General features: G+C 47.6%; 1 protein-coding gene across 1 annotated transcript in view; it reads right to left on the bottom strand.

Annotated features, from left to right (window-relative positions):
• rpusd1 (RNA pseudouridine synthase domain containing 1) overlaps positions 1-15,229 on the bottom strand; it is a 36,807-nt gene that overhangs the window by 14,356 nt on the left and 7,222 nt on the right. Inside the window, exons 2-3 of the mRNA XM_086000380.1 lie at positions 5,466-5,672; positions 853-976 (exon numbers count right to left, since the gene is read on the bottom strand). Of these exons, the coding sequence (XP_085856506.1) occupies positions 853-976; positions 5,466-5,647 (306 nt within the window). The 5' untranslated portion in view covers positions 5,648-5,672. The remainder of the gene's footprint in view (positions 1-852; positions 977-5,465; positions 5,673-15,229) is intronic.

The raw sequence follows: 15,229 nt of genomic DNA, 5'->3' as shown, positions 1-15,229 counted from the left end.
AGATAGAGGATCAGCCGGGATCATATTGAATGGCGGAGCAGGCTCGAAGGGCCGAATGGCCTACTCCTGCTCCTATTTTCCTATGTTTCTATTCCATCATGGGGGGGGGAGGGGGGGGAGGGAAGGGATATCGCAGCCGAGTCTGTTCCTGTACTCATCCCGATGTTCAGCACATGCAACTTCCAGCAGCTAGGAGTCACTGGATAATGAACAGGAGCAGGAACCCTTGCTGGGAACAGAGACTGAGCAACAACAGTGTCTATGCCCTTACCTTAGAAAGGCCAAGGTGATGATGGCACTCGTGACTGGGTAGAGGGAGCGAGGTGCAGCCACCTCAAAGTCAGTTTTAAAAGAAAAATCAAAATCACTTAAATTTAAATATAGGCCTGTATTTTGGAGTCAATGACTTTAGGACACTGTAGGATCTGATTGGTATTCTGAAGGAATGCCACACAAAGTGCCCCAGCATCTGCAACATTTGACCCCTTGTGACCCCACCTCATTGTTCTTTGATGTAATGTTTTCCTGACTGACCTGTTTGGACACCATTCACACCTTTGATTGCTGTGATTATCTTTCTGCCGAGGTGTGATAAAGGGCAGTTAGAAAGATTACCTGTAATCATCTGGCAGTTTTCTCTGACTATATATGCTGTGCCTGTATGCTTCTCTTCACTCCACCTGACGAAGGAGCAGCGCTCCGAAAGCTTGTGATTTCAAATAAAGCTGTTGGACTATAACCTGGTGTTGTGTGACTTCCTACATTTGTCCACCCCAGTCCAACACCGGCATCTCCACATCACACAAAGTGAAGATGTACGTAATCGATTAAATAAAACAAAGAGATACGTACCAGAGCAAGGTAAACCTTGGTTACCAGACGATCTCTGAAACACCGGTAGGCCTTGGCAGCTGCCATCTTATTCAAAGCAATACACAGTGCCCCACTAGTGGAGAAATCTAGCTGATGGCAAAACCTGTCCAGAAACACAGAACAAAATGATGGGAATGGCAAGCGTAAATGTCCCTTCCGTTGCCTTAACTAAATCAGGCTTCAAATGGCAAGATGGCGCCACTGCTGAAATCTGTCAAAACTACAGAAGTCTACGTGTTGAGCCGATGGTGTATGGGATGCCTTCCTATATGTGGGCGAAAGAACAGACCACCATCATGGCAACACAGGCAAGTTGTGCATTGTATCTGATGTGTGTCACAAATGATCTGGCAATGTGCAATGCCATCGCTGTTAATACGATATCCTTTGCCATCTGCGCCGTTAATCCAACATGGCTATAGATGGATGAATTAATCTTGCAGACACATGACGTACAATGGGCAATAAAATATGACACACTCCTGGTCATTACTAAATAACCCTTGGGTCAGCGGTTTATAGCTAGGCACTTTGACCACAGTCGATACCTACTATACCCGTGCTCCACCTTCTCAAATATAATGGACTAAAAACAATACATTAGGTTTTTTCCTGTTGCCAGATGATTCATCAGAGAAGAATCGTTTTGATTTTCTCGCCAATTGTCTTCCATCCTCAATCTCTTTTTGCGAAGGTGCCGATTCCTAGCTGGATTATGGTTCCATGGGCATAACTCATCCAGGCGAACATTATGTGTGTGTAAACCTTGAATGTGCATGTTGCAAGCTATTCAACTGTCGAGACCATCACAGCCAACAGTGTCCACGTCGATGCATTTCCAGGAGGGTCACCGGCTAATTCCAAAGTATCCTGGCCAATATTCTACTCCCTAACCCAGGGTTATTGCGACCCAGTGTCGCGGTCCTAATGAGATCAACTAACTCGGCACGGAATAGATTTCTTGGTCTGTACGGCTCAGGGTAAATCACTGGATAATTTCACCGAGACTATCAGGAAAGCTCAAGACTGCTGCTTCAAGGCCTTTGACCCACCCGGCATCCAGTGTGGAATATTGGCCTCTTAGTGATACAGGAAACTTTGTGATATCCGGCACCGACGGGACCGAGCTGTTGCCGTCCCATCAAAACTGCCGGACAAACCAGCGCTAATGTTAAAACATATGGAAGCTTTTGAGCTCCGTATCTAGCAACAAACCCTGTTGCTTAGCAACAGCTTCTAAACAGTCGGCCGTAGCTTGCAAGCGTCTCTGTAGCTAAGCAACAGCTTTAGCTAGACCTTGCAGAGCCTGACTGGTGAAAAAAAAGCAACGAAAAGAAAAAAAACTTACTGAACCGACTCCTGAATTTTGCCGGTGGCTCGAGCATTCTGGACAGTTAACCTCCGGATAAACCAAAGTTTCCTGTATCACAATTATAAGCAACCGCTGACCTCTGTCAGCACACATTACAACAACAACAACTTGCATTTATATGGCGCCTTTAACGTAGTAAATCGGCCCAAGGCACTTGACACTAAAACTACTTTCGCGGATGCGCTAATGCATCTGTAATTTACAATAGAATTAAATACATATTGGGCAGTAAAAGTTGTCACAGAATTTCCAGGTCCCTCTGAAATAAAATTCTGCTGATGAGCGAGATGTTTCGGTGTTAAAATAAATGCGCAGTGCAAAGTTATGTGAGTCTTGAATTTAAACTTGTTTGACCGACTGGGTGTGGGTGACACATTCACTTTTTGAAAAGTAACATTACAATAATTACAGCTCAGTTTAAGCAGAAACTTAAGCTACCCAGTAGTCAGCCTTCAGACTCCTTGCGATTTAATCTGCTGCTAATAACAGGTTCTGACTGGATATTTTTAAGAAAGAATGCATTACCTAAGGGGCTAATTTTTTTGAATAATACTATGCTCAGTTTTGCTGCCCCAAGAACTGATGGGACAGGATCACTAACCAGTACCACTGGTTAATGTAAAATCAGAGAAACCCACAGATATCTTTTCTCAATAAAAGTTCGATTTGGCAGAGCCAGAAAGAGTTTTTGAAAAAAAGTCAGAGGGACGTTACTTGGAATCCTTACTTACAGAATCATAGAATAGCACAGCACACAAGGAGGCCATTCGGTCTGTCGAGTCTGCGCCAGCTCTCTGGAAGAGCGATCCAGTTAGTCCCGCTCTTTCCCCGTATCCCTGCAATTTTTTCTCCTTCAAGTATTTATCCAATTAGAAACACAGAAGATAGGAGCAGGAGTAGGCCATTCGGCCCGTCGAGCCCGCTCCGCCATTTAATGAAATCATGGCTGATCATCCAAACTCAGTACCCGGTCCCTGCTTTCTCCCCATATCCCTTGATCCCTTTAGCCTTAAGAAATATATCCAACTCCTTCTTGAATATATTTAATGAATTGGCCTCAACTGCCTTCTGTGGTAGAGAATTCCACAGGTTCACCACTCTCTGGGTGAAGAAATTCCTCCTCATTTCTGTCCTAAATGGCCTACCCCTTATCCTTAGACTGTGACCCCTGGTTCTGGACTCCCCCGCCATCGGGAACACCCTTCCTGCATCTAGTCTGTCTAGTCCTGTTAGAATTTTATAAATTTCAATGAGATCCCCTCTCATTCTTCTAAACTCTAGCGAGTATAAGCCCAATCGACCCAATCTCTCCTCATACGTCATTCCTGCCATCCCAGCCTTCTGAAGGCTACTATTGAATCTGTTTCCACCACCCTGCCAGGCCGTGCCTTCCAAATCCCAACCACTCGCTGCGTAAAAAAGTTTTTCCTCATGCCGCCTCTCGTTCTTTTGCCAATCGCCTTCAATCTGTGCCCTCTGGCTATCGAGGTGTGCAGCAAAATTTACCGCCCAGCCGAGAGCTCAATTTTATGAATGGAGACTTGCTTGGTGTTCACAATTTAGTGTCGCTGATATAAGTCGTGGCTCAATTCCACTTAATGCAGCGCCAGAGCCCAGCAACGGCGAGACCCGTCTCAAGAGAGGCTTTTCACGCTGCCCAACTGGAAGCAAATTGCTTCCATCGGCAAAGGCAAGCAGCTGCCAATATTTTATTTTTTAAATTCGTTCCTGGGATGTGGCCGTCGCCGGCAAAGGCCAGCATTTATTGCCCATCCCTCTAATTGCCCTGGAGAAGGTGGTGGTGGTGGTGAGCCGCCTTCTTGAACCGCTGCAGTCCGTGCGGTGAAGGTGCTCCCACGGTGCTGTTGGGAGGGAGTTCCAGGATTTTTGACCCAGCGACGATGAAGGAACAGCCAATATATTTCCAAGTCAGGATGGTGTGTTTGACTTGGAGGGGAACTTGGAGGTGGTGGTGTTCCTGTGTGCCTGCTGCCCTTGTCCTTCTAGGTGGTCGAGGTCGTGGGTTTGGGAGGTGCTGCCGAAGAAGCCTTGGCGAGTTGCTGCAGTGCATCTTGTAGATGGTACACACTGCAGCCACGGTACGCCGGTGGTGGAGGGAGTGAATTTGTTCCGAGCGCAGACAGACTGAGGTTGTGGATCAACAGTGTGGTTTCTACACTCCAGGGACTGAAACTCCTAGAACATAAGAAATAAGAGCAGGAGTAGGCCATACGGCCCCTCGAGCCTGCTCCGCCATTCAATAAGATCATGGCTGATCTTCTACCTCAACTCCACTTTCCCGCCTGATCTCCATAGCCCTTGATTCCCCTAGAGTCCAAAAATCTATCTATTTCAGCCTTGAATATGCTCAAGGACTCAGCATTCACAGCCCTCTTTGGGAAACAATGCTTTTCCTCCCCACCACCCCCCACCCCCCAAGGGAGCTGCCTTCTCAGAAATCACACATTTCAAAGTCCGTGCTCCCATAATTTCACTGGCAGCTTGTTAACCCCAGAAAAAAATATATAGCACTGTCCCATTTTTTTTTATGTTAAAAGAGGAATTTTAGGCTTCCCTCAAAATTGGAGAAGTTCTAAGGCAAGAAACTTAAAGCTATCGTGTGCGTGCGGTAATTTCAGTGTTGCCATCAGTCCTTTAGGTGTGACCCGTGGCTCAGTGGGTAGCACTCTCTCTCGCCTTGGAGTCAGAAGGTTGTGGGTTCAGAGTCCCACTCCAGAGACTTGAGCGCAACAATCTAGGCTGACACTCCAGTGCAGTGCTGAGGGAGTGCTACATTGTCGGAGGCGCCGTCATTCGGATGAGATGTTAAACCGAGGCTCTGTCTGCTCTCTCGGGTGGGCGTAAAAGATCCCACGGCACTATTTCGAAGAAGAGCAGGGGAGTTCTCCCCGACGTCCTGGCCAATATTTATCCCTCAACCAACATCACTAAAAACAGTTTATCTGGTCATTATCACCTTGCTGTTTGTGGGAGCTTGCTGTGCACAAATTGGCTGCCGTGTTCCCTACAGTGACTACGCTTCAAAAAGTACTTCATTGGCTGAAAAGTGCTTTGGGACGTCCTGAGGTGGCGAAAAGTACTTTATAAATGGGAGTTCTTACTTTCTCTAAATTCCCACAACGCAAACGGGATAAATTCAGAGCACGAACATCTTTAACCCACTGCGGTGCCACAATACAAGGGGACATAAAGTACTCACCTAAACCCATAGTAAGTATCTGGGTCAACCAGCTCTGGAAACTGGTGCTTTAACTGAGACTGGACAGTCAGCTTTTCATACCACATCTTGCTGTCAATGCGAATGTCCCAGTGCTTGTTCACCACCAGGAAATCTGTGCTCTGGTACAGAATGCACAGGCTGTCGATGCTGGCGGTCTCCATATCACCAAGCCATGCAGCAGCAGCCCTAAGGGAAGACGGAGAACTGAAGATTACTGCACGGCTCGGCTACTTAAATGTAATGGGACTGTTAACTTTAACACCACGACTGACAGAAACAGACTTTATCCATTCTGGACAGTTTAAAACTAGCACTGCCTTTGTGCTGGGGGAAGAGGAGAAGAACAGCCCAGTGTGGCTCCTGTATATTTTTGGAAGTGAGGTTTAAAAGATTTTATTTTTTACATGCTCCTTGACGTAAGAAAACTACTAGGCACTTGGTCTGAGTATTAAACAAGGCTTTAATCAACTGTTTTTCAACATGGAGATCTAGTTGTGTCCTTCACTAGTTCCTGTTAAAGAATGTCTTGAGCAAGCTGGGCCCGTGCCCGAGTATTTATACTCTCTCTGGACAGCACCACCAGCAGGCTGCCCAGTATTATTTCATAAGTCATTTCCACATGAATGACAAGATTCATGTCACTCCTCTTGTATTTCTGGTCTCCCCCCCCCCCCCCCCCCCCTGCCTGTAACACACACCATCCCCAGTCAGGTGAGCAGGCAAGCAACCTGGTCCCAGGACTTTGCCAACGTCACTCTGTAATCAGCTACAGGGAAGTGGGCGAGAGTGGCCGGGAGCGAGTCTCGCTCTCTCTTTCTCTGCCTGTTTCCTACCTGACATCACCTCATGATGGGAACCCACCAAGTGGGGAGTGAAGAGCATGAATCCTCGCCCATCGGTCTGTGTTAGCATGCCAACATAATTCACCCACTGTCCAGCTCAACTGGTAGCTTTCGGTCATCAATTGACTCTAATATGCGACAGCTGTTCCAATGGAGAACCATGCTGGTTCACCTAATAAGTAGTTATTTTTCAATGTATTTTTTATATTTGCCATTTATTGCTCTGTGAACTTTTCCCCCAAATTACATAGGATATACAGCACAGAAAGAGGCCATTCGGCCCGACCAGTCCATGTTGGCGTTTATGCTCCACTCAAGCCTCCTTCCATCCTTCCTCATCTAAATCTATCAGCATAACCCTCTATTCCCTTCTCCCTCATATGCTTATCCAACCTCCCCTTAAATGCATCTATACTATTCACCTCATCCACTCCCTGTGGTAGCGAGTTCCACATTCTCACCACTCTCTGGGTAAAGAAGTTTCTTCTGAATTCCCTATTGGATTTCTTGGTGACTATCTGCAAGTTGGAAAAACCTCAAACATAAGTTAACAAAATAAGCTCTGTCCTAGTTCAGGCATCTATACATGTCCAGCTTCCAAAAGCACTTGGATGAGTAGGTAGGTAAGTAGACAACAAAAGAGCAGAGCTAGCTAAAGTGTACGTCATTTGTTGTAAAGGGCTACTTCTGTTCCGATGTATATATTCGCTGAAGTTTAGAAGAATGAGAGGAGATGTCATTGAAACTTATAAAATTCTAACAGGACTTGACAGACTAGATGCAGGAAGGATGTTCCCGATGGCGGGGGAGTCCAGAACCAGGGGTCACAGTCTAAGGATAAGGGGTAAGCCATTTAGGACAGAGAGGAGGAGGAATTTCTTCACCCAGAGAGTGGTGAACCTGTGGAATTCTATACCACAAAAGGCAATTGAGACCAATTCATTAAATATATTCAAGAAGGAGTTAGATATATTTCTTAAGGCTAAAGGGATCAAGGGATATGGGTAGAAAGCAGGGACAGGGTACTGAATTTGGATGATCAGCCATGATCTCATTGAATGGCGGAGCAGGCTCGAGGGGTCGAATGGCCTACTCCTGCTCCTATCTTCTATGTTTGTATATAAAATATGTTCAAACAGGCCTTACCAACAGCTTCTGAATCAGCTGTCTCCATGTTCACCCTAGTCTGAGGCAACTACACACTCCATGGGTATGAATGACACAGATATCATTCCTGGACTGGCAGAAAAAGCTGGTGGGTTTGGAGGTGCTGGCCGAATATTTCAATTGGCTGGGGCGTTATTCAGTGGATGATGAGCAGCCCCTGAGCATTTGTGCCAAGGTGCAAGTGTGGAAGGAAGCAGAATTAGCTAAACTATGACCGAAAAGACAGAATGGCTCACCAGAACTCCAGCCATTAAGATACTTGATTCACACCCCTCCGATCAGTTTAATATCCTAACCCTGCCGTATCCATCAGCCATATTTATGAGGAGATTCAGTTGTTCTCAGTCAAATGATGAAGTAGAACAAGTTGCCACAATGGGGGTGAGGGGGGGGGGGTTAGGGAAAACAAAAAGCAAAAGGCACAAGTTTGCAGGTGCTGGAAATCTGAAACCACAACAAAAAATGCTGCACTCAGCGGGTCAGGCAGCACCTGTGGGGAGAACAGACAAGTTAACGGCCCAGATTTTGCGATCGCAGGCCTCCCGCGGGCGGAGGGCTGCGATCTGGAAAAAATCGGCGCCTGGACCGGAGGGCTCCCGGGAGGCGCACAGTTCCGATGCTGGGCCTCTCCAAACTGCCGGTGCGCAGGGCCCACGTATCCCAGAGGCGCAGGCGGTTCGCAGCGTCCCTGGGATCACGTGGGCCATGGGGAGCCAATCAGAGAAGGGAATCTCCCGTCATACATTTGACAGGAAGACCTGTCAAATATATGAATAGAGATCACCCCCAAAACATAGTAAAGCTTCAAATAATTTTTTTTTTTTTTTAAATCACATTTTTTAAATGACTAAATTACATAAATTAAGTATTTTAAACAAAAAAACTTTAATTATTTTTTTTCAAAAAATAAAATTTAACGGGGCAAAAATAAACTTACCTTTCTTTAAAGTGTTTTTAAATGATAAATCAGTGGAAAGTTTTTTTTAAACTTTTTTCAACTCTCATCCTGGTAAAAGCAGGCCTTACGCCTGCTTTTCCAGGCGCAAGAATTGCAAGTGTTTTCTGCGGGCAGAGGGTCTCCAAAAAGCGGAACTCTCCGCCCGCAGAGGCTCTGCTCCAGGGCAGCCAGAGGATCTGTCAAGAGCTTTCTTGACAGATCGGAAATGCCGGTTTCCAGCGCATGTGCAGTGCATGCCTGAAACCGGCATTTCTGATGGCCCTACGGGTGAGTACACAGCGCGTACACACCCGTAGGGACCGGAATTTCTGCCTCAACGTTTCAAGTGTGGGCCCTCCATCAAAACTAACAAAAGGCAGTTCTGACTGTGACAGGCAAGTCTGATGTACTCCCATCTGTTCTTGTGACTGATCAAGCAATGCAGGAGGTCTGTCCCACATCTGTTCTTGTGACTTATCAAGCATGCAGGCGGTCTGTCCCACATCTGTTCTTGTGACTGATCAAGCATGCAGGAGGTCTGTCCCACACGACTGTTGGAGGGTTTTTCATTAACAGCAACTTTTCACTTGTAAGTCTTTTTTCAACAAATGTTTTCTGGAAAAATATCTTCAATATAGAAATATTTATCAGGAGAGGTTCAAACTCAAACATCATAAAGACTGGGGTGGTCTCGATTGTTGCTGCTGTTATTTTTTTTATTCGTTCCTGGGATGTGGGCGTCGCTGGCAAGGCCAGCATTTATTGCCCATCCCTAATTGCCCTTGAGAAGGTGGTGGTGGTGAGCCACCTTCTTGAACCGCTGCAGTCCGTGTGGTGAAGGTACTCCCACAGTGCTGTTAGGGAGGGAGTTCCAGGATTTTGGCCCAGCGACGATGAAGGATCGGCAATATATTTCCAAGTCAGGATGGTGTGTGACTTAGAGGGGAACTTGAAGGTGGTGGTGTTCCCATGCGTCTGCTGCCCTTGTCCTTCTAGGTGGAAGAGGTTGCGGGTTTGGGAGGTGCTGTCGAAGAAGCCTTGGCGAGTTGCTGCAGTGCATCTTGTAGATGGTACACACTACAGCCACAGTACGCCAGTGGTGGAGGGAGTGAATGTTTAAGGTGGTGGATGGGGTGCCAATCAATTTGTCCTGGATGGTGTCGAGCTTCTTGAGTGTTGTTGGAGCTGCACTCATCCAGGCAAGTGGGGAGTATTCTATCACACTCCGTATTTGTGCCTTGTAGATGGTGGAAAGGCTTTGGGGAGTACATTCTGTGCCCTTGCTGCTCTCAGTGCTTCTTCCAAGTGGTGTTCAACATGGAGGAGTACTGATTCATCAGCTGAGGGAGGGCGGTTAGGTGGTAATCAGCAGGAGGTTTCCTTGCCCATGCTTGACCTGAAGCCATGAGACTTCATGGAGTCTGGAGTCAATGTTGAGGACTCCCAGGGCCACTCCTTCCCGACTGTATACCACTGTGCCGCCACCCCTGATGGGTCTGTCCTGCCGGTGGGACAGGACATACCCAGGGATGGTGATGGAGGAGTTTGGGACATTGGCTGAAAGGTATGATTCTGTGAGTATGACTATGTCAGGCTGTTGCTTGACCAGTCTGTGGGACAGCTCTCCCAATTTTGGCACAAGTCCCCAGATGTTGGTGAGGAGGACTTTGCAGGGTCGACTGGGCTGGGTGTGGTGTTGTCGTGTCCGAAGCCGGTGCCAAGATTGATGCCGGGTGGTCCGTCCGGTTTTATTCTTATTGTTTTTCGTAGCGATTTTTTACAACTGAGTGGCTTGCTGGGCCATTTCAAAGGGCAGTTAAGAGTCAACAGCATTGCTGTGGGTCTGGAGTCACATATAGGCCAGACCGGGTAAGGGCGGCAGATTTCCTTCTCTAAGGGACATTAGTGACCCAGATGGGTTTTAACGACAATCCGATAGTTTCACCATTACTGATACCAGCTTTTTATTCCAGATTTATTTAATTAACTGAATTTAAATTCCCCAGCTGCACTTTACCACAATTGTACTGAACTACTCATTAAGAAATAATACCCCCTTAAATGCCTTTAGCTGTCTGTCTCCCCAAGTGCGTGCGATCCCCAACCAGGTTTCATTCCCGGGTGTGAGCCATGCTTAGCGGCGCGCTCAATAAATAATATTAATATAACAATATCAGTCGGGGGAAACTCAGTACATACCCGGCTGTCAAAAATTTCAATTAAGTAACCAAATAATAGTTAAGATTCCAATGAAGTGCCTAGAACAAGTCTGTAAAGATGCTACCCTCAGTCAACCTCCTGAGTGATTAAATATTTTACTGATTCCGAGCCCTCCACGCCGTTCTGTAATGATCTAAGTGACTGTGGCGATCACAGTAGCATTAATTCAGCAAACTCGACCCCCCCATTGATTTTAATGGAGGGCGGAGCAATGATAATTAGCTGGTCAACTTATCTGGTGAGGAACATAGGAACAGGAGGAGGCCATTTAGCCCCTTGAGCCTGTTCCGCCATTCAATGAGATCATGGCTGATCTGCGACCTAACTCCATATACCCGTGTTTGCCCCATATCCCTTAATACCTTTGGTTAACTAAAACCTATTAATCTCAGATTTAAAACTAACAATTGATCTAGCATCAACTGCCTTTTGCGGAAAAGTGTTCCAAATTTCTACCACCCTTCGTGTTTAGAAGTGTTTCCTAACTTCACTCCTGAAAGGTCTGGCTCTAATTTTTAGACGACGCCCCCTAGTCCTAGAATCCCCAACCAGCGGAAATAGTTTCTCTCTATCTACCCTATCTGCTCCCTTTAACATCTTGAAAACTTCGATCAAAATCACCCCTTAACCTTCTAAATTCCAGGGAATACAACCCGAGTTTGTGTAACCTCACCTCGTAACTTAACCCTTGGAGTTTGGGTATCATTCTAGTAAATCTACGCTGCACTCCCTCCAAGGCCAATATACCCTTCCTAAGGTGTGGTGCCCAGAACTGCTCACCGTACTCCAGGTGTGGTCTGACCAGGGCTTTGTACAGCTGCAGCATAACTTCTAACCCCTTGTATTCTGGTCCTCTAGATATAAAGGCCAGCATTCCATTGGCCTTTTTGATTATTTTCTGTACCCGTCCATGACATTTTAATGATCTATGTACATGGACCCCCAAGTCTCTTTGGACCTACACTGTTTCTAGTTTTTCAGCATTTAGAAAGTACTCTATCCTTTTTAGGTCCAAAGTGGATGACCTCAGATTCGCCTATATTGAAATCCATTTGCCACAGTTTTGCCCATTCGCTTAATCTATTAATATCTCTTTAAAATGTTATGCTTCATTCTACACTGCCAACAATGCTGCCGATCTTTGTGTTGTTGGCAAACTTGGATATGTGGCTTTCTATCTCATCATCTATGTTGTTGATAAATACTGTGAATAGTTGTGGCCCCAACACAGATCCACGAGTCACACCCTGCCAAGTAGAGGACCTGCCCATTATCCCCACTCTCTGTCTCCTGTCACTCAGCCAATTTCCTAACCAGGTCAATAATTTGCCTTCAATTCCATGGGCTTCAACTTTAGCTAACAGGATCTCTGTGGAGCAGCGCAGAAGTCCCAGCAAATTGTGGTGTGGCGCACGTAACGGCTTAAGTCGCTCATGCCATAGTCCCCTGCAATTTCTGCACCGTAACAATGGCGTACGCTGCAGATGTGCCATTACTGCAGCACAGGTTTTCAGCAAATTTAGGCCCGATGTATTATCATGGGTGGGGAGGGGTCAGAGAATGGATCTTCACATTATAAACAGGCATCGCCGATGTGCTGCAGAGTTTTTCAAGCAGTTTAAAAAATTCTTAGTTGGCCGCGATCAGATGTTTGCAAATTTGTTGCGATTTATCTAAAACGTCACCAATCACATCTCTTGTATCCCTGCTAAAGCAGTTTGCAAGAAAGACTTAGTATTGGGACAGTGGCCTCATTTTATTGAGCAGAAATTCAACCACCAGCGCCCATTCTTGAACACAGGCTACAGCTTTCTGACCCAAGTGACATACAGTATAATCGATGGACAGTTACAGCGAGCGGCTGCTTTAAGTACCCACAGGGCAGGCAAAATGCCGTTTTTACTAAAATGGGGTGGTTATAGATTACTGATTGTTATTTATATAGTGAACTGGCTGCGGAGCAGACAGCAACCAACCTATCAGCTCAGCACATCCACACAACACGCTCTCTTCACCTGCCGTAATGTCTCACTCGCCCCTGCCACAACACTGAAACGGCCCTTGTCAAAGTCACAAATGACATCCTATCTGACTGTGACCAGGGTAAACTGTCTCTCCTCATCCTTCTCGACCTGTTTGCAGCCTCAGACACGATTAACCACACCATCCTCCTCCAACGTCTCTCCTCCGTTGTCTAGCTGAGTTGGATTCACCTCGCCCGGTTCCACTCCTGCTTATACAGTTGTAGCCAGATAAGCACCTGCAACGGCTTCTCTTCCCGCTCCCACGCCATTACCTCTGGAGTCCCCCAAGGATCTATCCTTGGCCCCCTCCTATTTCGCATCTACATGCTGCCCATCAGCCGCATCATCAGAAAACACAACACAAGGTTCCACATGTATGCTGACGACACCCACCTCTACCTCACCACCACCACCTCTCAACCCTCCCACTGTCTGCTTTGTAAAACTGTTTGTCCGACATCCAGTCCTGGATGAGACAAAAATTTTCTCCAATTAAACATTGGGAAGACTAAAGCCAATGTTTTTGGCCTCCGCCAGGAACGCCATTCCCTAGCCACTGATACCATCCCCCTCCCTGGCCACTGTCTGAGGCTGAACGGACTGTTTTTAACCTTGACATCCTATTGGACACGGAGCTGAGCTTCCGATTACATATCCTCTCCATCACCATAACATTGCCCGACTCCAACCCTGCCTCAGCTCATCCGCTGCTGAAACCCTCATCCAAGCCTATGTTACCTCTAGACTTGACTATTCCAACGCACTCCTGGCTGACCGGCTAACTTCCACCCTCCATAAACGTGAGCTCATCCAAACCTCTGCTGCCCGTATCCTAACTCGCACCAAGTCCCGTTCACCAATCACCCCTGTGCTCACTGACCTACATTGGCTCTCAGTTAAGCAACGCCTCGAACTTAAAATTCTCATCCTTGTTTTCAAATTCCTCCCTATCGCTGTAACCCTCCAGGATCGCTGCGTTCCTCAAATTCTGGCCTCTTGCACATCCCCAACCTCCTTCACTCCACCACTGGCGGCCGTGCCTCAAGGAGTCCGTGTTTCATGTGTATATTCAATGTGTGAGGTTGCAGCACCTGTTCCATTACTTAAAGGGGCTGCTCCTCGATTTTTGGTTGCACTTCAGTCCCATGCTCCTGATCTTCAGTCACCCGCTGCGGAGGGGAGCGGGCGGATCGGAGGACCTCCTCGAGGACTGCTCCTGGGCCTGGCCAAAGTGGCCGTTAACAGGTCCAGGCAGCGGGCAGTCGAGGGGGTCGTCCGGCCCGATTGCCTGCCTCTCTTCCGCGGCTACGTTCGTGCCCAAGTGGCCCTGGAGATGGAGCACGCGGTGTCCGCCGGCACGCTTGAGGCCTTCCGCGACCGGTGGGCGCCGCAGGTACTGGAGTGCATTGTCACTGTAATGTATGTACCCTTAAGGGGGAGAACTACTTTTTACAGCTCATGTATACTGTAGTACCGGCAGTGACCACACCTGCATATAACGTTGAGAAGTAATCTGTACAGTTCAGTTCTAGAGTAACCCTCATTCAGTAAACACCTGTTGATCGTTCCCTGCAGTCTGTTGTCTGATTATTGAAGGACACAACATTAAGATACACGGATATAACATTGGCGACGACGCAGATTCGAACCTACCTGCCACTCTGCATCACCTCCCAGGGATTCGCTCCTGGAGAACAGTGGAAGGAGGTCGAGTCCACGGCAACCGCCCAGTCATCCAGCGGAGATTTGAGCATCGCAGGGGAGGCTGTCAAGAGCCAGGTTTTGCTTTCCAGTCACGGTGGTCCAGCGAAACGGGCTGGCAACATGTACTGCGCAGACCCTTCCCGGACAGCGGCGGCTAGAGCCGACCGAGCGGCACAGAAAAAGGCTGAGCAGCGTCGACGGGGGAGGGCAGAGCGCACAGGGCGCAGCCGGTGTTCAGGAACGAGCGGCGTCAACGGGGAGAGAGACGAGGGAGAGCAGAGCGCAGCCGGTGTTCAAGGGCCGAGCAGTGTCAACGGGGGAGAGAGGCGCGCAGGAAAACGCGAGGCGTTGCCATTGCCACGAGGACCGCTGAGAGCGGCATTGGCAGCAGCGCAGGAGCAGCGCACGAAACCCACAGGGCATGGCCATTTGCCACGAGGACCGCCGAGAGCGGCGTTGGCAGCAGCGCGGGAGACGCCATTTTAAGCCGCAGCGGGGAAAAAAGGAAAGCGCGGGAGACGCCATTTTAAGCCAGTCTAACCACACCCAAAAATGCCGAAGAGTGGCAGTATCACAGCGTTCGACAATGAAGTCGAAGATTGGACGACATATGTCGAATGCATAGAAGTATACTGCAAGGCGAATGAAGTGCCAGATGACAAGAAAGCGCCGGTATTGTTGAATTCAATGGGTGCAAAAACGTATGGCTTACTACGAAACCTAGTAACCCCAGAGAAGCCAGTAGAAAAGGATTTTGAAAACATAGTGTCAATCCTACAGGACCACTTAAACCCCACACCGCTGCTGATAGCAGAAAGATTTAAGTTTCACAAAAGGAACCAGCATAAA

This window comes from Somniosus microcephalus, chromosome 11 (assembly GCF_052327205.1).
Source record: "Somniosus microcephalus isolate GS21.2 chromosome 11, FLI_Smic_1.0, whole genome shotgun sequence".
NCBI lineage: Eukaryota > Metazoa > Chordata > Chondrichthyes > Squaliformes > Somniosidae > Somniosus > Somniosus microcephalus.
Note: the sequence above shows the minus strand (reverse complement) of the source record. Positions and strands in the feature narration are given on the sequence as shown.